The 21,672-nt window shown below is 49.2% G+C and overlaps 1 protein-coding gene across 2 annotated transcripts in view; it reads left to right on the top strand.

Annotated features, from left to right (window-relative positions):
• Positions 1-9,760, top strand: part of FAM219A (family with sequence similarity 219 member A) — a 92,187-nt gene extending 82,427 nt beyond the window's left edge. Inside the window, exons 4-6 of one of the 2 annotated variants that reach the window (XM_048502832.1) lie at positions 3,212-3,292; positions 6,011-6,065; positions 7,889-9,760. In XM_048502832.1, coding sequence (XP_048358789.1) covers positions 3,212-3,292; positions 6,011-6,065; positions 7,889-8,044 — 292 coding nt within the window. In that variant the 3' untranslated portion in view covers positions 8,045-9,760. Of the gene's footprint in view, positions 1-3,211; positions 3,293-6,010; positions 6,066-7,885 lie in introns of both variants that reach the window. The other variant, XM_048502831.1, reaches the window with a different exon arrangement.
• The last annotated feature ends 11,912 nt before the right edge of the window (positions 9,761-21,672 follow it).

The following is a 21,672-nucleotide window of genomic DNA, read 5'->3' as shown; positions in this document are numbered from 1 at the left end:
AGCCATAAATCGACTTCTCCTCCATAAATCTGTCCAAGCCCCTTTTAAAGCTATCCAGGTGAGTGGCCATCACCACCTCCTGTGGCAGCATATTCCAAACACCAATCACACGTTGCGTGAAGAAGTGTTTCCTTTGATTAGTCCTAATTCTTCCCCCCAGCATTTTCAATGTATGCCCCCTGGTTCTAGTATTGTGAGAAAGAGAGAGAAATTTATCTCTGTCGACATTTTCTACCCCATGCATAATTTTATAGACTTCAATCATATCCCCCCTCAGACGTCTCCTCTCCAAACTAAAGAGTCCCAAACGCTGCAGCCTCTCCTTATAAGGAAGGTGCTCCAGTCCTTGTTGCCTTTCTCTGCACTTTTTCTATCTCTTCGATATCCTTTTTGAGATGTGGCGACCAGAACTGAACACAGTACTCCAAGTGCGGTCGCACCACGGCTTTATATAAGGGCATGACAATCCTTGCAGTTTTATTATCAATTCCTTTCCTAATTATCCCCAATTATCCAAACTCTTCTTCTTAAACTGTGGGTTTCTGTGATATCTGAACTGGCCAAAAGTTTGATTTAAAAGAGAACAGGAAGAAAAGAAAGGAAGAAAAGAGCCAGACTCTTTCATCAATCTGACATGTCCGTGTGACACACAGCACCCTCCAGCTGAGTAAAGAGAACTCAACTGCTGACAGACTCCTCCAGCCGGAACTTCTTTCTCTGTAAAGCCACTGGCATCGCCCTGGTTTCTGCAAAGGGAAGTCCAGCCCTGCCATCTTGTAGAGTTCTGTGAGGTGGTAAACAAGCATAATATGTTAATTGCTTGGGCTCCCAGAAAGATTTCAAGACGATATTTCACCAAACACTCCCAAATAAGGGTAGCAGGCATGGGGTAAGAAGTTGGGTCCTCTTATGGATTAAAAACTGGTTAAATGACAGGAAGCGGAGAGTAGGACTAAATGAAGGGAAGTTCTTGCAATGAAGGGGAGTAACAGGCCCCGTAGAATCAATATCGGGACGAGGGCTGTTTAATTGGTTCGTAAATAATCAGGAATTGAGGGTAAGCAGTTGAGTCACCTGATTTTCAGGATGGTAGAAAACAAGGTGAACTGTGAGGAGGGGGCATCCATTAAAAATGCCGGGGGGAAGAATTAGGACTAATAAAAGGAAACACTTCTTCACGCAACGTGTGATTGGTGTTTGGAATATGCTGCCACAGGAGGTGGTGATGGCCACTAACCTGGATAGCTTTAAAAGGGGCTTGGATAGATTTATGGAGGAGAAGTCGATCTATGGCTACCAATCTTGATCCTCTTTGATCTCAGATTGCAAATGCCTTAGCAGGCTAATAGTGATCGGGAGCTGCTTTAACCGCAGAAGGCCATTGCTTTCACCTCCTGCACGTGAGCTCCCAAAGGCACCTGGTGGGCCACTGCAAGTAGCAGAGAGCTGGACTAGATGGACTCTGGTCTGATCCAGCAGGCTTGTTCTTATGTTCTTATGTTCTTAAGCTACGAAAGGATTTCCCAGAACTGAATGAGTGAGTAACAGTCCAGCAAATGAAATTCATTGTAGGCAAGTGCGGGGGGAGGGGGGGTTCCCTTTCCTTGCTCAGAAACTTTCTTTAACCAAATCGAAGGTTTCCTGGGAAGTACCCTAGTAACCTGTCGCTGCCAACTCAGATCTCTTGAGAGCCACTAGTCCAGTGGTGACGAACCTATGGCACTCCAGATGTTCATGGACTACAAATCCCATCAGCCCCTGCCAGCATGCCCAATTGGCCATGCTGGCAGGGGCTGATGGGAATTGTAGTCCATGAACATCTGGAGGGCCACAGGTTCGCCACTACTGCACTAGTCTGACCCACTGAGAAGGCACAGTACTAGAACAATAACAAAATATTGTCGAAGGCTTTCACAGTCAAAATCACTAGGGTGCTGTGGGTTTTCTGGGTTGTATGGCCATGTTCCAATAGCATTTTCTCCTGACGTTTCATCTGTATCTGTGCCAAGATGCCAGCCACAGATGCAGGCGAAACGTCAGGAGAAAATGCTACTGGAACACGGCCATACAACCGGAAAACCCACACCACCCTAATAACAAAATAACTTATAACCAATCTAGTAGCACCTGTGCCATGTAGCATATGGGCAAGAGATTAAGAGAAATATCTCCTTCCTTCATTGATGCCTTTTTCTAGGGTTTTTTCCCCTCTCTCTCTCTCCCTTTTTCTCTCTTCTCTTTCTTTTTATTTTTTTTCCTCCCCTTTTCTTAGGGTGTTGTTATTTTCTTTTTCCTTGTTAGGTATAAGCTAAAGTCAATCTTGTATACCATGAATTTCTTTCAGTTGACTGTTAAATGAAATTTGTAATAATGAGAGGTCATTGCTGAAGATAAGCAGGTACTTAATTGATTAAGATTATATGCAACAAGATTGGACAATATTGAAGACCTATAGTTAAGATATTTTCTTTTTCTTTTGTTGTTCAGAAGTTTGTACCTATTCTATGTAATGTATTATTCCATTTTAAATTGCAAAAATAAAACATTTTTTTAAAAAGAGAGAAATATCCCCGAGAAATAGATTGCACGAAGTAAAAAAGTCTTTATAAAATATTCATTGTAAAAAGAGTGGGGGGAGGGGGGGTTGAATTCAAAGGAAAGGGCAAAACAACTGTGGCTTTCAAGGGACCGAGGCAGCCTTTCTCAACCTTCCGACCCTGAATGAACCATTGAAACATTTTTCAGGCCTTAGGGAACCCCTGCACATTCAGGTTCAAATAAAGACCATCAATTATGAAATTATTATATGTGTTTCATGTGTAGGCCTGCATATATGAATTGATGTACTAGTGCAGGGAAATGTCTGAGAAGAGTTAAATTCTTCGCCATCATTATCATCATTAAACTGATCAGTATTGTCCGTTCTAGAGTTCTTCTTTTCTCTCAAACACCTCCTGTGCAAAAATCGCCACATTGAACTCTCAGGCATGATTTAATGAAGGCATATGAAATGTATTTAAAATAACAGGATAATGCTCTGTAATGCTGTGTCCAACAGCCCCTCCTGGACAGCCGGTTTTTCCTAGCTTGTTGTTCAGTTGCTTTCAGTCTTTGTGTTTGTCCTGGTATCACCTGACGAAAGAAAGCACTTCCTTCCTACCGTTTGCATAAAGTTGCATAGATAGTCACTCTTTCTTTTTTTTAATTTCAGGCTGGTTGTTCCCAATAAAGGCTATTCCTCCTTAGACCAGAGTCCTGACGAGAAGCCGTTGGTAGCGCTGGACACTGACAGGTGGGTGATGCTGCCATTAGCAAACTCCGCTATTCCTTTATTCTATTTTAAAGTATTTATGGCTCTCTTTTCTCCTTGGGTGTTTGCTCAGAGCTGCCACAGACAAAAGTTGATCAAATGCAACAAAACCCGTCCGTCTCAAATGAATGGCAATAAATCGTAGAGGTGCATAAACTCATCCATGATAACTCGTACCTGAGAGACCGCATCACCCCATATGTCCCTACTCGGCCTCTGCGTTCGGCAGAGGCCAATTTGCTGGTGGTTCCTGGCCCCTCAATGATGCGGCTGGCCTCCACGCAGGCCAGGACCTTTACGGCCCTGGCCCCGGCCTGGTGGAACACTCTTCCTCCAGCTGTCCGGGCCCTGCGGGACCTTGGTGAATTCCGCAGGGCCTGTAAGACCGAGTTGTTCCACCGGGCCTTTGGAGCGTCCAGTCGCTGAGGTGCCCCCCCCCCCCCGCCCCCCTTTTTTGCTTTGCTCCCTGGCTCTCTTGCTCCCTATTTTTATAATCTGTTCTTGCATATTTATTGCCATTTTTAGGGAGGAGTTTGGTCGCTCCCTTCTTTTTGGGGTGGTTTTTAAAGGAATTGGGTTGCGGGACGGCCATTTTTATTGTTACTGTTTTTGACCACTGTTTACATGGTTTTAATGGTTTTAATGAATTTTAGTACCTATGTTCACTATTGTGACCCTTGTTATATATTGTACATAGATGATGTTGTGCACCGCCCAGAGCCCCTTGGGGATTGGGCGGTCTATAAATTTAAATAATAAATAAAAAATAAAATAAAAATAAAAATAAAAATAACTAACCAGATGCAGAATGGGAGGGTCTTTGTTTGGCATCTGAAGGCCTGAAGGTTTTTGTCTACAGTGCGTTCTACAGATGCGGCACCACCATGAAAAAGGCCTTTATTACATGGGCAGTTTGCCGTCTGCGAGTTTTTAAAGACTCTTCTCACACCACTGCGGGCAAACCTTTGGCTGTGGGGTTTGACTGGATATGGTAATTTCAGTTTCCAAGTGTGTGAACTGGAAATGCCAACCTTTTTTCAGGGTTTTGAGGGTAACCAAGATGGTGATATGGAAGTCTTTGTTGAAGCAGTGGAGTTACTCGTAGACCACCTTGCAGGACGCAATGTAGACAAGAACAAACAGACACATAGTCACCAGTGCAGTTCTATTTATTGCTATCTACTGACAAAGTGCTTCGCCAGACCACAGGTGTTTGCAGGCACACATCACTCTATTGTCTGTGCTATCTACCGTATATACTCGTGTATAAGTCGACCCGCATATAAGTCGAGGTACCTAATTTTACCACAAAAAACTGGGAAAACTTATTGACTCGCGTATAAGTCGAGGGTGGGAAATGCAGCATCAATTGAGGCTTCAGTAGGTTAAATGTTTTTGAATATTTATTTCAAAGAAAAACAGTAAACTGGCTCTGTAAGTGGAAAAGAGGGTCAACAAGAACAATATGGTATCAACAATAACTTTAAAAGTACAAAACGCCAAGCTCAACCAGCAACCAAGGTAGGAGTTGGTATGGCTGAGTTCACTCGCCATCATCTGTATGTCCAAACGTAATTGGCGGCGGCTTAGATTTTAAGAGGGATGTTATCAGAAATGAAAAATCTACTATTAGCTTCCATTGTAAACAATGGGGGATGGGGCATCCCCTTTGGGGGTCAATAACTTTGGATCCCCTGACCCAAACTTCACCAAACCTGGCTGGTATCATAAAGAGACTCTCCTGATGGGACCAGCCAGGTTTAGTGAAGTTTGGTTCAGAAGAGTCCAAAGGATTATGGGCAGCCTTCTCAAAAGGGTAGCCCCATCTACTAATAGCTCCCATTGAAAACAATGGGGAATGGGGGCACCTCCTTTGGGAGTCCATAACTTTGGACCTCCTGAACCAAACTTTACCAAACTTGGCTGGTATCATCAGGAGAGTCTTATGCCTCTAGCATAAAAACTGCGCCCCCTGCTGGCCGGCAAAGTAAAAATACACAAAAAATTTTAATGACCCGCATATAAGTCGAGGGGAGCTTTTTCAGCATTAAAAATGTGCTGAAAAATTCGACTTATACATGAGTATATACGGTATACACATATGTGGTACCAATCAGGTGCCCTTACCTTATCAGGTTTTGCACACGGTACATGTTGTGCACTCAGTCCTAAATTGCACACGGCACCTGCCAGAAGGAAGGTCCAGCTGTCATTTAGAAGGGGTTATGAAGCATGCTCATGAAGGGGTTAGGTTACACATCTACATGTTGGGGTATTGTGTGGTTTCCGGGCTGTATGGCCGTGCTCTAGTAGCATTTGCTCCTGACATTTCACCTGCATCTTCAGAGGATGCCAGCCAAAGATGCAGGCGAAACATCAGGAGAAAGTGCTACTAGAACACGGCCATGCAGCCCGGAAACCACACAACACTCCAGTGATTCCGGCCGTGAAAGCCTTCGACATATACATGTTCTTTGAATGCCAGATACTAGGAGAAAAGTGGAAAGGCCCTTTATGTTTGTTTCCTGGAGGTGGGAACGGGATACTGGGCAAGCATGGGCCCTCGGCCTAACCCAGCCGGGCTCTTCGCCCTGTGAATCCTGATGAGGAGTGACTTACAGGAGTGTTCTGTGTGCTAAAGAGGGTTTGTTTTGGTAACGGAGTCTCCCTTTTTTCATTCGGCTTTGTCTTCTTCTGCAGTGACGATGACTTTGATATGTCCAGATATTCCTCCTCGGGATATTCCTCAGCGGAGGTGAGTTTCACTTCCTTATACTCCTCGTCGTATTCTGCGGAGCTACCCAATAAATATACTCAGAGGAGGCAAAATTGATTTGTTGATTGGAGTTGAAACAGGCTACAGTCTTTGTCAAAACTGAAGTCACAAAAGGGATTTCCACAGCTGGCTGGCTCCTCAGTTCCCACATCATACCCCCTGTCTTTGCTCTGTCGATAGGCAGTTCCCCTCCCCCCAACACCCTCCCACAAGCAGGGCTGTAATGCCCATTGGGCAAGGACAGTTTCCAGATGATACCCTGAAGTTTTGGTGCCGATATATCCAAAAATGTGCCCCCTGCAGGAACATCCCAGAGATTTGCCCAAGAATCTTTGTCCTGCATTGAGTTTTCTGTATTGCTGTCAATGGGGGTTGCAGGCTGTGGGGGGGCACATTTCTGAAGGCACAGTCTCAAAACTTTCAAGGTCTCATCAGGAGACTACCCTGATGATACCCCCCCAGGTTTGGTGCAGTTTGGTTCAGGGGGGCCAAAGTTATGGACCCTCAAAACTGTAGCCCCCATCTCCTATTAGCTCCCATTGGAAACAATGGGGGATGAGGGCACCCCCTTTGGGAGTCCATAACTTTGGACTCCTTGAACCAAACCTCACCAAGCTTGGGGAGTAGCATAAGGACAGTCTCCTGATGATACGCTGATAATTTGGTGCTGATATGTCTACAAATGCACCCCCTGCAGGCACCAATGTCCTGGTGCAAAACAAATTTGGTCGTGGTGGAGTGGCCGCCCATGGGGGGGAGGGGGGGGCATGCAATCAGGTTTTGCCCAGGGCTACAGTTTGCCTCGTTACACCCCAGCCCACAAGCCGTTCCCAAGCCTGCACTTCTCCAAAGGTATGCTCCAAGATAAGGACCAGGTGCACCCTTGTCCTGGAGAGTCAATTAAGCCTCCATATTCCAGCATAGTCTAGCTCAGGGGTAGGGAACCTGCGGCTCTCCAGATGTTCAGGAACTACAATTCCCATCAGCCCCTACCAGCATGGCCAATTGGCCATGCTGACAGAGGCTGATGGGAATTGTAGTTCCTGAACATCTGGAGAGCCGCAGGTTCCCTACCCCTGGTCTAGCTCTAACCCAAACTACAAGCCGCTCCTTTGGTCACATTCCAGCTTGTCAAAATCCTTCTTAGATTGCGGGGCCCAGAACTGAACACAGTACTCTAGGTGAGGTCTGACCAATGCAGAGTAGAGAGGTACAATTACTTCTCTTGATCTAGACCAGGGGTCTTCAAACTATGGCCCTCCAGATGTTCATGGACTACAATTCCCATCAGCCTCTGCCAGCATGGCCAAATGGTAGGGCTCATGGGAATTGTAGTCTATGAACATCTGGAGGGCCATAGTTTGAAGACCCCTGATCTAGACACTATGCTCTTATTGGTGCATCCCAGAATCGCATTGGCTTTCTTGGCTGCCATATCACACTGCTGACTCATACGCTGGGAATTGGACCTGATCTGCCATGCTTTCTAAACGTGCCCTCCTCTTATCTAGAATCCGTCTCTAAAACTAGGACCAGATGTGTGTGTGTGTGTGTGTGTGTGTGTGTGTGTGTGTGTGTGTGTGTGTGTGTGTGTGTGTGTGTGTGTGTGTGTGTGTGTGTGTGTGTGTGTGTGTGTGTGTGTGATCCCTCGCCGATGCCTCTTGTGTGTGTGTGTGTGTGTGTGTGTGTGTGTGTGTGTGTGTGTGTGTGTGTGTGTGTGTGATTTGTCACCAGATGCATTTCTAACTGGGGTGAGATTGGATTCCCGCCCATTTGACTCGTTGACTCTTTGTCCGCAGCAGATCAACCAGGACTTGAACATCCAACTGCTAAAGGACGGGTATCGATTAGACGAGATCCCGGACGACGAGGACCTCGACCTGATCCCCCCGAAGTCGGTCAACCCCACTTGCATGTGCTGTCAAGCCACCTCCTCCACTGCCTGCCACATCCAGTAAACGAGGAAAGCCCTGGGGAAGGGGCGATCAGCGCTTTCCGCTATAACTGTAAAACTTAACAGCCATTGCTTCCTCCTATGGTAGGACGTGCACCTCTTTGTGTTAATGGAGCCAGGAGAAACCAAAAACAAACAAGCGAAAGATTAATTTTACGATCCTCTCCTCATTTTCATTTGAGCCTAGCATAAGCAAACTCTGAAGCGCCGGGTGCACGTCTCTGGTCTGGAAGGCTGATCTGGATCCCTTTGGACCTGGACAGGTGTCGGAAGGTTCACAGGTGGGGTCTAGGTGTGGTAACCGGTTGAGGCAGCTTCCGAGAGCCCTGCTGGGTCGTGCTTTTATCCAGGTGTGGGAGCGGGGAGGCGAGGTCTCTGGCTTGGGAAGGGACTATCGGGATGAAATTTATTCTGGAGGAACCGCTGCTTCTGTGCTGACGCCGACTGGCTCCAAGCAGGGAGGTTAAGTACAGTGTTTCTTGATAAGGCCAAGACAAATTCGTGGTTTAAAAAAAAAAATTACAGGCTGCATGCAGATGAAACACAAGGGGCACTTGGAACTTGCTTCACGCTAAACAGTGTGAGATGGATAACGACACTCTGCACGCTCTCACAAGAGAACAGCCTACCCATTCTTTTTTCCCCAAAAAAGTCCAGTCTTGACATTTGCATTGGAGACACCTTGCCTGTCTTAAGATAGCAAAAGCCACTCGGTCTGTACCAGGGTCAGAATGTGCAGTCTGGTTCCCACAAACAGGAGTCAGTGAGAAACATTCGTATGTCTGTGACAAAGCTGAAAATTCTGTACCCGCAATGCTTTCGTGCCAAGAGAAGAGTCGCTCTGCATCTGGCTTGGGGGTCCCCCTCCCTCATCTAGCTCCCGAGAGGCCTCTGCCCTGGCCATTGTCTTGGCTTGTGTGGGCCCTTCTATCCCAGCGGCTGCAAAAGCAGCCATATTTCTGCCGAGGGCTCCGTCTCTTCAAAAATGAGGGTATGGGAAGTTAGGGTTCCACTCGCTCATCCCGCAACATGTTAGCAGTTGGGTTTCGTTCTTAGCTTTTCTGTGTCCCAGGAGTCCTGTTGCCAGTTCAGAGTCTTGCGCGTGATGTCCCGTGAAATGGAGCTGCTTCCCCCAGGAGGAAGCAGCTGTCGAGCAAAATTCTGTGCCTGTTTTCCTGTCTGACATCATTAGCCTGCTGCTGACACGGAGCTGTGGGTGAGCCACGTGCTGATGATGAGGGATGATGATGAGGGCGGCATCTCGCAGAGGGGAAATGGACAGAGGTCTTGCCTCTGCCCGGCATTATTTTGCTTGTGTTGAGCTTTTTTGCGCACCGCTTGTTCATTTTTCGGGACATTTTGCGCACTGCTTGTTCATTTTCCAGGACAATTCCGGGACATTTTCTGTGCAGGGTTGTGCCGAAGGGGCAGCCCTCCTGCTTTCCCGGCCGTGGCAAGCAGCCGGCCCTCATTTTAAATTGTAAAAGGTGGTTGAAAGTTTGTTCTAGTAACTCCACAAGTTCTTTTTTTAAAAGGTTAAAATCAAATTATGCGTGTCCCTTTTTATTGGCCGGGCCTCAGACCTGCCTACTAGCAGAACTGTTAGCAGAATAATTTGCTCTTCTCCTTCTTCCTGCCCTGCGAAAGAAGGTCTTCATTCACCATGTCATGTTTGTCATACTTGTCATACAGTCGATTAAACAGCCCTCCATTTTATGCACCCCAAAGTAAGCAGTCTTTTATCCAGTAGCGAAATGGCATATGGAGACTGTGTGTCCCAGCATGCATTGCAAATCGGCCTTGTGTCAGCTTGGAGAGTGGTCCCAGGGGTTTCTGGAGCAGAACTGTGTAGACAGCCTCTACCCCTCCCTTCAGAATCAGTAGGAGGGGTTTTCTTTTCATGCAAAACAGAATAGTCAGATCAACAATTTTGGGGGAGGGAGGTGGAAGTGCTCTGTTCTTACCAGCTGGAACAGAGGTGTCGAACTCTGGCGCTTCAGATGTTCATGGACTACAATTCCCATCAGCCCCTGCTGGCATGTCCATGCCAGCAGGGGCTGATGGGAATTGTAGTCCATGAACATTTGAAGCGCCAGAGTTCGACACCCCTGGGCTAGAGGTTGATGAAGAGAGGCTCACTGGAGCTTCCTGCAAAACAACCTGTAAATGAAGGATATCACCTTTGCAAAGACCAGCCCTTTTAATAACATGTGAACAGGGAGTAAAATTACTGGATCAGAAATAATTTGGAGGCCGGGGATAGTTTGTAAAAACCACCTTGGTCCCTTTTGGGAGGCTCCGCTGGCAGATTCAATTATCCACATTTTACGTTTGCACCCGCTGCAGGTGAATTTGTAGACGGTCCCAGTTTTTCTTTTGTGTGGATTAAGATTGGGTTGTGTGTGGGGTGGGGGCTGGGGTTTGGATTCACCCTTTTTTCTGCATCTCTAAGAGACTTCCACACACCTTCACACCAGCTGACCGGTCAGCCCCCCTTCCTGACGTGCGCATTCGGCCAGCGTCAGAGGGGTGGCCGGTTCAGCCCCTTCTCCTTTACCAAAGTCTCCAGAGGTGGCCCCTTTTTTGCTGAGATTGGTGCAGAGACATGAAATGGGGAGGAAACAGCTTTTCGGCTCCTTGCTCCTAGGGTTTGTATCTGTTTTATTTTATGAGCAGGAAATGGATTTGAGGTTTGGGGAAAGGTGGGGGGAGGGGTGAACAATGCAGTGTAGCCATCAGGAAGACAGAACGCCTCCATACGTCTTCTGTGGCTCGTCAGCATTCTTTGGCGCCACCTCACGCATTATGCACAAGCAAGTCCAGGTTTGCTCCCAAGTATCCTGTGATCTTGGCTTCCAGTCAATCTCAGCTCTCTGTATGGGGTGTTTTGTTGCCACACGTACATGTGCGTTTTCACACGTTCGGTTTTTAGGCCGTGATGTAAGACGTCTCAAGTAGGCACGTAGGCAGTGGTGGGATCCAAAAATTTTAATAACAGGTTCCGATCGTGGCGGGATTCAAACAGTGGCGCCGCCGCACACACGCACCTCCAGTCCCTATTGGGCAGGGAGGTTGCTTTAGTAACCCCTTCTCGGCACTCGGAAAAAATTAGTAACCACTTCTAGAGAAGTGGTGAGAACTGGTTGGATCCCACCTCTGCACGTAGGAAACGAAATGTGTGAAGTGGCTCTTTAAGTGCATTGTCAGGAATGGAGTTCAGATTATAATTGGGAAACCATTTAAAATCCAGCGTTCGCCGCTCCTTCCCGAGCCCACCGTTCTTCAGTTTTTAGTTTCTAAAGAGAGAAAATCTGCACCCATGGGTTGAGGAGGCGTACTAGACAATTCCCAGACTCTGTGCTGCTGTTTTATAGTTGTTGAGGGTGGGTAAAATTGGGGGCATAGGAAAGGGACAGATTTTCCTTGCAATTCTGCTTTCTTGGGGAAGATAGGCCAGAATGTGAAGCGGTTTTCTGAATGACAACTTGGGAAGATCGGGGTTTCTTCCAAGGTGATCCCCCGCATAAGCAGGAGACTGAATTCTCCTATCTTGAGGCTACTAAGGATTGCATTTGCAGCCCCTCCTAATGGGAAATAAAAGCTCCCCTAAGAACGGTCTGCAAGTCCCACTAGCACAAATCTCTACTTGCTCATCTGCAGGCTCCCAGTAGTCCTTTCCTTTTCACCGATGACAGGCCGCCACCCTCCTTTGAACTCCCTGGCCACCTGCTCTTGACGTGGCACCTGGCAGACGTGGCAGCCTGCGTAGCTTGCTGCAGGCACGTGTCCACTTGTCGGGCACACGGACCCCGTCTCCCTGCGCGCAGGAGTGACTTTTGGTGACTTTTGGCATTCCTCCTCGTCAGTCCACAGCCTTCACAACTGGTGGACGTGCTGGACGTCCTCCTGCGAGGTTCACACTTAGTGTCCAAGTGGGATCCATCCTGCCGGCCTTCCCTCCTTCCCTGTCTTTTGTCTGACGTCAGCTGCAAAAATAGAAGTGCCAAGAGTGGTTGCTGAAAACTCCGTCTACGTGGAGCTGACTCTGTTCCTCTGTCCCTTTTGCCGGAGGGGGAATCAGCTTCCAGTGTCTAGTTACGCAGCGAGCCTTTTCCACATCTCTGGTGCCCCCAGCTGGTACCACCCTGCCCGTGACCCTCTCAAACGAAGGCACCAGGCTGTTGTTTTGGCTGGGGAGGAAGTTGGACGGGTGGACAAGGCCGGATCTCTGGGCAGGAAGGAAAGAACAGATCACCCCAGGGTTGATCCCTCAGTAAGTTTTTAAAAGGAGGAAACAGCTCCACGTAACTAGAGGCCAGCTTAGGAGGAATCTCCTCCCTTTACTATGACTTTAGGAGAAACAGGTGAGACACACAGGCTGAGTATTTTCATTCCTGGGAGAAACACCAGTGAGAAAGGAGCTGTTCCTTTAAAAAAACAAAACTCCAACCACACAGCCCACTCCTCCACACACACACACACACACACACACACACACACACACACACACACACACACACACACAACATTGATTGATTGGCACGCCAGAGAGTTGTCACGTTAAGGCCGAGAGGTGAGGCAGGTTGCAGCGCTTTGCAGAAATACCTTTGGGCTGCTCATCAACAGGCAACGAATGAGACGTTGGCAGCTGTGGTGGGCGTGCTCGGGCAGTGGGAGTCCCGCCTCTCCCAGCCACGCAACTTCCAGAGCCTGTACAATGACAGACAGTTCTGCAAATGGGCCGATTGCCCTCGGTGGGAGCGCAGCAGCAATACCTCTGGGTAGCTCAGGTAGGGATTCCCATCATGTGAAACCTCAGCCATTTTCCTTCCGGTGTGCGCTCTGCAATTTCCCCCTTCCATTTCCAGATCCTGTCCTGAGCCGCTGTACAAACCTTTCCTCCCTTTTTCTTTGAACTTTGTGGACATGCTGCTACTCTTAATGGGAAGTGAAGTGTGCCATGCTACCTGTGAGCTCTTGATATAAGTGGTTCCCTTTAGGGACCCCTTTGCCCGTGACCATCCCTTGATCTCGTTTAGGCCACAGAAGGAGACCACAACATTTGCGAAGTTGGATGTCCATGCCGTGATTGACTCCACAGGTCCTTCTAACTTTGTCAGAGATTTAGGCACATTTGAAGCCTTAACAACGTGTACATTTTGCTTAAAGCTTCTTATACACACAACCGGCGTGGAAATGAATGCCCAGGTTGCTGGAATAGTATGTCAAAGTTGCATTCTCTGGGGGATCCTTCCTTCCTGTGGGGTTTTGTCGTTTGTGTTCCGCCCACCTTGTGTGGCTGTGAGTTTGCAACTGGCCCAGCTTTCAAGAGGGTCTCTTGCAGGGGGCTGGCGAGCCAGAAGGCTGTTGGTTTTCAGGCAAGCAGGCTGCGGCGGCTTGTGCATCGTAGATTTGGTTGTTGGGTCACAACTCTGGTTTATGTTCTGCGGTCGGAAATTTTTTCGCTGCGCCCTGTCTCCCTCCAGACAGGGCGATGGCTATTTTGGGGGCTGCAAATTGTTTGCCCACATTTTCCACATGTCCCATTCTCCACTGACCGTTTCCCAGTGGTATTTTTCTCCCTGAATCCCAAAAGGGTGTGTCCATTAGTCACGAAGTGCTTTCTGTGACTCTCCTAGCCCCACGGTCCCTTTGCAGTGGGGCCTCCTGGCATTTCCCTCTTTCGATGCAAGGCGGAGCCCCACTGTCTGCCACAATCACACTCACAGCTGTTGCCTTCACTCAAAATGCAAGATATTACCCTCGAAAGCGTAATGTGTTGGTATGGTTGAGAATCATAGGTGGTCAGAGCTTCGTGGCCCTCCAGGATGTTTAATGGACTATCGCTTCCCATCATCCCCTGCCAGCACATTGCTGGCAGGGGATGATGGGAACAGTAGTCCATAACATCTGGAGGGCCACAAGTTTGACACCTATGGCTTATATGATATATCAATATTATTGAGGCTGCTCTACCAGAAGTTGCTTTTAGGAAAAAAAAAAGTGTGCGACTTCCTGGAGGGGAGGAATGGGCCCCTCCCTCTCCCCCTTTCTCCCCCCACCCACTCCTCTCATGGATCCACAGCCGGATTTTCCCCAAAGATGCAAAAGCAATGGAAAGCAGCCTCAGCAATATTGATATGCGCCAGGGGTGTCCAACTCTGGGCCTTCAGCCAGATGTTCATGGACTATGATTCCCATCATCCCCTGCCATCATGGCCAATTGGCCTTGTCAGCAGGGGCTGATGGGAATTGTAGTCCACGAACATTGGAAGCGCCAGAGTTGGACACCTCTGATATAAGCAGTATCAGTATTTCCTTTAAAAGGCTTTAAAGAAATGAACCAGGCTGCCTTCGTTTTGCCTTTTGACTGCAGCGATCTGGAAGGATGGAGACCCTCAGCGAGAGGGAAACTACGCGGTTCCATTGTTCTCACAAACTGCATTGAGTCCAGGATGTCCATTAACTCTACAGGAATCTCTGCCCCATAGGATGCATCTGCTCACTGTGGGGCAAAGCGCCTATGTCTAATCAAGCTGTGTGAAAGTTGGGATGGTTTTTCCAGCAGTGTCTTGAAGAGCAAGGGGAACTTGGTATTGGAACTTGTCTCTTGCTCTGTGGTAGCAAAACTATGGCAATCCAGATGTTCATGGACTACAACTCCCATCAACCCAATTGGCCATGCTGGCAGGGGGTGATGGGAATTGTAGTCCATGAACACCTGGCATGCCATAGGTTCGCCACCATTGCAAGTCTATCTGATAGATACTCAGCTATGACGCAGCTGTTCCCACAGTCACAAATTGCTATCTAAGTCCCCTGACATCAAGGGAGATAAAAATTGGAGCTCCACTCATTGTAACTCATGTTGGAGACAGGCGTGAGGCTAGACCGGGTGGCTCTTGGGGATTCGGGTGGCCAGCAATATCTGGATTCACCCCAAAATCCGGTGCCTTCTTGGTTTTGGATCTTCTGGAGACCTTCTCAGCCCGCCGCAGGTTAACTTCCCGAGCTCTTCAGTGCTTCTGTCCCAGTCCTGGACCCCTCGTGAAGAGCACAACTGTCACTTTTATCAGCTTGTCCCGCAAGTGAAATTCAGCAAAGATTTGCCGGCTTGTTTGTTTCTTGGACTACCCATTTCAAAGATCTCCTTGCTGCCCTCCTAGTACGTGGTTCAAGTAACCCACCGGCAGCCGTCACAGTCTCTGCTCCCTGCCTTAAACCCATCCGGTCTCAAGGAGGGCATCCCAAGAGAGGTGTCGGGTCAACAAATGCAGATGTCGAAAGGGCAGACCTCAGAGGCAGAGGAAGAAACTTCTTCCAGTTCCCCAAATGCAAAGGCGCTCGGTCTGTTTGCCTGGAAGCAGAGGTCTCTGGGAGGAGAACAGCGATCATTCGGACTAACATTTCGAGCCATCCCAAATTCAGGATCAATCCACCAAAGCGCAAGAGAGGTCAGCCTTCAGCTTTAGCGTGGTATAGTCACATCTAAGCTTTTAGCAAGGCTGGTTCTTGTCTGCCAAGCGCTTCAAACATTTCTGGGAGGGGAACGTTAAGTCACAATATCAGCTGTTGGTGCCTTGGCTTTAGCACAGGCCTGTTCCAACCAGTAGTCCAAGTGTGATGTGCCCCAGGACAACTTCGTCTGGGGGCACGGAACGCTCTCACTTGACGTAACAACTAGAGCAGTGGTGGCGAATCCCACTCCAGATGTTCTGGACTAGAATTCCCATCAGCCCAATTGGCCATGCTGGAAGGGACTGATGGGAATTGTAATCCATAACATCTGGAGTGCCAAAGGTTCGCCACCACGGAACTAGAGCTCTGTATCAGTAGCCGTGGCAAAACGGCTTTCTTTGTTCTTGCTCTATTGGGTAGCAGTTCCCTTTTGGCAGTGAAAGGTGCGCTGCCGCCGCAAGGCCACTATTGACAGCAGGGCGGAATGGCGCGCTTCGCCCTCCTCTGCTCTTTCCCAGAAACCCGAGAGCAGCCCCTGCACTCCCACGTGGCAGGGATGGGTCCCTCTCTATCTGGGAGCACGTGCCGATGGGTGACAACCGGATACCAGGTAGATCCTGCACCATTGGGGGGAACTGCCCCCCCCCGTGTGCATGACTGGGGGTGGGGTGTAGTTTGTGACTGACCCCTACCCCCTAGTGCCATGGTGGCGAACCTTTGGCACTCCAGATGTTATGGTCTACAAATCCCATCAGCCCCTGCCAGCATGGCCAATTAGCCATGCTGGCAGGGGCTGATGTAGTCCATAACATCTGGGGTGACGAACCTTTGGCACTCCAAATGTTATGGACTACAGTTCCCATCAGCCCCTGCCAGCATGGCCAATTAGCCATGCTGGCAGGGGCTGATGTAGTCCATAACATCTGAGGTCAGCTGAGCACTGGCATCTCCAAATGCTAGTGGATCATACAATTCCCATCAGCCCCTGCCAGCATGGCCAATTGGGGTGATGGGAATTGTAGTCCATAACATCTGGAGTGCCAAAGGTTCACCACCACAGTCCTAGTGGCTTTGCAGCTGTCCCACCTGAGCTGTGTGACTTAAAATCCACTTGAAGCTTCTGGCCATGTGTTAAGCAAACCAGCTTTACTTTCATGCTGTTCTGTAGACCCGGAGTGGGGGAGGAGATGGGCATCCCTGCCTTTAGGGCAGTTTTAACCCATATATGGGCCATCCTTTGAAGATACAGGTGAGCGGCAGTCTCAGAGGAGGATGTGCGGTTTCCCTCCAGCATCGGTCCACACGGAGTGTCTCCTTTCCCGCACGGAGAACAGGCTTGTGGTGTGCGATCCCTTCGCTGAGCTTGCATAAGCAGTAAATCAATATTGTATGAATTAAAGCGCGTTTCCATTATTTTATCCCTGCAACCTAATGAAATCTGTCCTGTGAAAAAAAAGACAGAACATCTGATCATAAGAAGCAACATACGGTTGTTTTAGCGTGATTCACGCCAGACAGCAGCCTCGTGTGTTTCTTACGATCAGATGTTCTGTCCTGTTTCACGGGATGGATTTTATTAGGTTGTGACTAGAAAAATACCCCTTGATTCATACCATATGTGTTGCTTATGCAAACTCTATGAGGGGTAGGGGACCACATGCTATAGATCAGTGGTGGCGAACCTTTGGCACTCCAGATGTTATGGACTACAATTCCCATCAGCCCCTGCCAGCATGGCCAATTCCCATCAGCCCCTAGCCCAATTGGCCATGCTGGCAAGGGCTGATGGGAATTGTAGCCCATAACATCTGGAGTGCCAAAGGTTCGCCACCACGGCTATAGATCGTTTTTCTTGGTGCATCGTTCGTTTGACATTCATCTTCTGCACTTTCCTCTGTTTTTTTCCTGGAGAACCGGTTTTTGGCAGGAGGCTGAGGGCTCTCCTGAACGCTGCCCGGCAGCTTCCCCTCCCCCAGCAGAAGGGACAGCCGCCTCTGACGTTCTGGAAAGAGTAGCCATCTTGCATGCGGGGGTATTCCGTGTCTCAGTTGAAATGTACTTTGCACAGGGGAGATCCAAGCCAGCTTGCTCGTGCGCCAGGGTCCGGGGGACGTGGACCGCCACGTCGGGGCCCTGCAGCTTTCCCAAAGTGCTTCTGAACATAGCTTCTGAGCAAGCGGGCCAGGAAAAGCGGCAGAAGCTGTACAGGTGTAATTTAGTTGTCGCAGGTAACCTTTGATATCCGTGTCCAGTGGTTAGTTCTAGAATTGCAAGGCTTGTTCAACTGCACGCATCTGTTGTTCACACCTGTTTTTTTCTTTCCCTGAATGAACTAGTAGCGGGACGTCCCGAGTCCATCGCGTTGAAATAACTCTGCTTGCCATCCCCACCCTTTCTGCTTTCTCCCGGCCACTGAGGCAATCGGGGCCTCCCAACACGTGGCCCCCCCGCCCTTCGGAATTCGCCCCGCGGGATTCCTGGCAGTGCTCCAGAGCCCCCGGAGCCGTATTTAGCAGCTCACATGCAGCACTGTTTGGTGGGCTTTGCTAAAAACACAGCGGCTGGCTTGGGCCCACCCTGGTCCGGAGTGGCGTGGGGCAGCTATGCTGCAGGTAGCAGCGCAGGCCCCCGTGAGAAGCACGTCCCCCACCAACCCTCCCCTCTCATCCCCCTCGCCGATTTTAGCTCCTTTGGACCTGCGTTCCAGCCGTCTTCCTCGGCCAGCATCTTCCAGAGACAGAGCGGCATCCTCTCTGAAGGCTGAGCTCCTTTTCCAGGCTCGGCTGACATGCACCTTACTAGAGAAGCCGCTTTGAGACACCCGCCCCATTGCCGTCCCCCCTTGCCCCCACCCCGCCCCTCAGAGGGCAGCTAAAGGAAGGGGAGTCCCACCCACAGGAGATGCTGGCAGAGCGGGCGCTGCTGTGAAGGGTGAGAACAGCCTTTCTTGTTTGTTTGGGGCTCTTTTGCACTAAATAGCTGCTACGTGACCCCATCCCCACCACCAGAGGCGTAGGGGCGCCAGGGGCAACACCTGCTCCAGACGCTGCCCCCCCCCCCCCCGCACCCCACTTACCTTAGCTGGCAGGAGCCTGCCACGGGCCACCCCTCAGCCTGGCCCCACCAGGCTGCTCCTTCAGCCGGCGGAGGAGCAGCCTGGTGGGGCGGAGGGGAGGGATGTGGGAGGCGATTCTCTGCCCCCCACATGACCAACTGGCTTGCACCGAGGGACACGTGACCCCCACGCGTCCCCGTGAGTGCTCCACCTCTACCCAGCCCTCAGAAACAGGGCCAAGTTAGCAGGGCTGGATCAGTATATATTACTAATGTGTTGTGGCGGATGGACACAGCCTTCTCTCATGGTCCTCATGGGGGGGAAATGTGCCATGATTGTCCGCCTGTCTGCGCTCTCTGTTGTGGAAAGGGCAGTGTGTTTTGTAGAAAATGAATTCAGGGGAGGCGGGTTGATTGGCGGCTCCCTGCTCCGGCTGGAAACACCCTTTGCGTTGGCTGTTGTGAGTTTTCCAGGCTGTGTGGCCATGGGAGAAACATTAGGAGTAAAAACCGTCAAACCACACCCATGCAACCTGGAAAACCCACAACAGCCAGTTGATTCCGGTTGTGAAAGCCTTCGAAAATACATCCTTCGCTTCCCAGGTCAGAAAGTGGGGGGTTTCCTGAGCAGGTGGTATAAGTTTTGAAAGGGGGGTGGGGGTGGCCGCGTGGAGGGAGGGCACGGCAGCTGTTTTGATTTTGAGCCAGGTGTTAAATCCCCCGTTCAGTGCCCGAATCTTGCATGCGAGGAAGCTGCTAAATGTGAGATGGTTTGAGCTGTATACAATCACTACATCTAAATGGAGTTTGGGGTCTTGCCTGTGGTAGGAAACACTTTGTGGGGGGGGGATTGCAATAGAGTCTGTTTAATTTACTCGTGTGGATGGGGCGGGGGCGGGGATTCTCTGGTTTTAGTTGACGCCCACAACCTTCTGTCTTGATTCCCATCTTCCTAGCAAACGGTTTTTTTCATTAAAAACTTTTGCTTTCCTGATCCAAACAATGTAGCACAGTGCTTCTGTTCCCATCGTGTAGAATACTGCCTTAAACAGATCTGTTTGGTGTGTTCTTTGTGTTTTGTTTTTTATCCACCATCAAGTTTACGCATTAATTTATTTTTAAAAATGTGGTTTCTGGAAGACCTGAAACATGTATAATATTTTTTTAACATTTCCATTGCAGTATTTATCATTGTTACTGGTTGTGTGTAGTGTAACAATTAATATTAAAAGAAAAGCATACCTATGAAATCTGTTTCGCTGTGTTTTTGACGTTCTGGTCTGTTCCTGAGTCAAGTCCTGAGGTTTAACCCTGGTTATCACTGCACAGTCCTGGAGAGCCAACATGAGGTCATGGCTGAGAGACTCTAACTCGTGGCTAAGAGACTCTAACTTGAAGAAAGACAACAGAAGCAAATTCTCACGGCCCGACTTTTCCTCCTTCGAAGCAGCAACTGCCACAAGCGGTCCTAGAAAAGTACCGTAGGAATGGGGTTGTTTGGAAGAAGAGGAGTTGTTGTTTTTTATACCCTGTTTTTCTCTGCCTTTAAGGAGTTTCAGGGTGGCTTATAATCCCCTTCTCTTCTCCTTCCCACCACGGACACTAATTAATACAACAACCTTTATTAGGCATATTAAAATAGGCTCCAGAGCGTTACAGACATTTCTGAAGTACAAATCAAAAGTACATTCAAAACACAGACAGATAAACTGTATCTAGCACTGGACGTTACTTAGAAAGTTCTGTCACTTGTAAAAGAAATTTTGCTACTTTTCCCAAGAGCACAGCCTCTGTGTTATTTAACAAAATCTCCACAACAGAGTTGTCAGAGTCTCCTTCAGGTTTGTCTAAGACCCGCCCAGGAGAGAAATTCCTAATACCCACATATCTCGGACAGTCAAGTATAATGTGAGCAAGAGTCTCCACTTGGTTTTTACAGAGTGGGCAGACCCGATCCTGGAGAGGGATAGATAGGTAGCGACCCTTTGTAACGGCCGATGGGAAAGTATTTCATCTGGCCCTTGTAATACTCCATCTCTGTTGGGGTTCAGTTAATAGTTCAAGGTATTTGGCTATGTGCCCCTGTTCTGGTACTATTCCAACAGAAAGGGGTGAGCATGATTTATTTGCTTGCCCCAACAAGATATGGTATTCCTGTTCTAAAAGTCTGCTTTTTAAGGTTTGCAGAATCTCTCTGGGTGACAGCATACAGAGATCTTCAAGTATTAAACCTAGAGAGTAGATTTTTGATTTAAGAAGTTGATACATTTCGGAGGCAAATAGGTCTGGGCGCACAATATATGTTAAACTGCACTTGTGAGAGAGATATGGAGGACAGAGTTGGGAGAGAACTGTGACTAGCCCAAGGTCGCCCAGCAGGGTTCTTGTGCAGAAGTGGGGAAACAAAAGTCAGATAAGAGTCTGCCACTCACGTGGAGGAGTAGGGAATCGAACCCAGTTCTCCAGATTAGAGTCCGTCGCTCTTAACCACTATACCAGGGGAGGCCAGATCGGCTGCTGCCCAAACTTTGCTTCAGTTTGTCCAAAGAATGGCTTCAGCAGGAACCTACTGCTTCAGATGCGATCAGATCAGAATGCTGCGTCTGGGTGTGCATGCTAAGGGCCTTCACACCAGTGCATTTCCGCCAGAGGGACATGGGGGGGGGTCAATTGTCCCTGGGCGCCACTCATTAGATCCCTTGGGGGAGCAGCCGGGCCGGGAGCCTGCCTCGGGCCACCCCTCGGCCCGGCCCCACCAGGCTGCTCCTTCGGCCGGCAGAGGAGGATGACCCGCTGCAAGCTCCTGGCCCAGCCTCCACCTCGGCCCGGTCCCGCCAGGCCCAGACCCACTGGGCTGCCCAGAACAGCTGCCACCCTCCTCCGCTGACTAAGGTAAGTGTCTGCCACTCATCAGTTCTGGTCGCCACATCTCAAAAAGGATATCGAAGAGATAGAAAAAGTGCAGAGAAGGGCAACGAGGATGATTGAGGGACTGGAGCACCTTCCCTATGAGGAGAGGCTGCAGCGTTTGGGACTCTTTAGTTTGGAGAGGAGACGTCTGAGGGGGGATAGGATTGAAGTCTATACAATTATGCCTGGGGTAGAAAATGTTGACAGAGA

The sequence above is a fragment of the Sphaerodactylus townsendi genome, linkage group LG07 (assembly GCF_021028975.2).
Source record: "Sphaerodactylus townsendi isolate TG3544 linkage group LG07, MPM_Stown_v2.3, whole genome shotgun sequence".
NCBI classification, from domain to species: Eukaryota; Metazoa; Chordata; class Lepidosauria; order Squamata; family Sphaerodactylidae; genus Sphaerodactylus; species Sphaerodactylus townsendi.
This window is presented reverse-complemented; position numbering and strand designations above follow the sequence as displayed.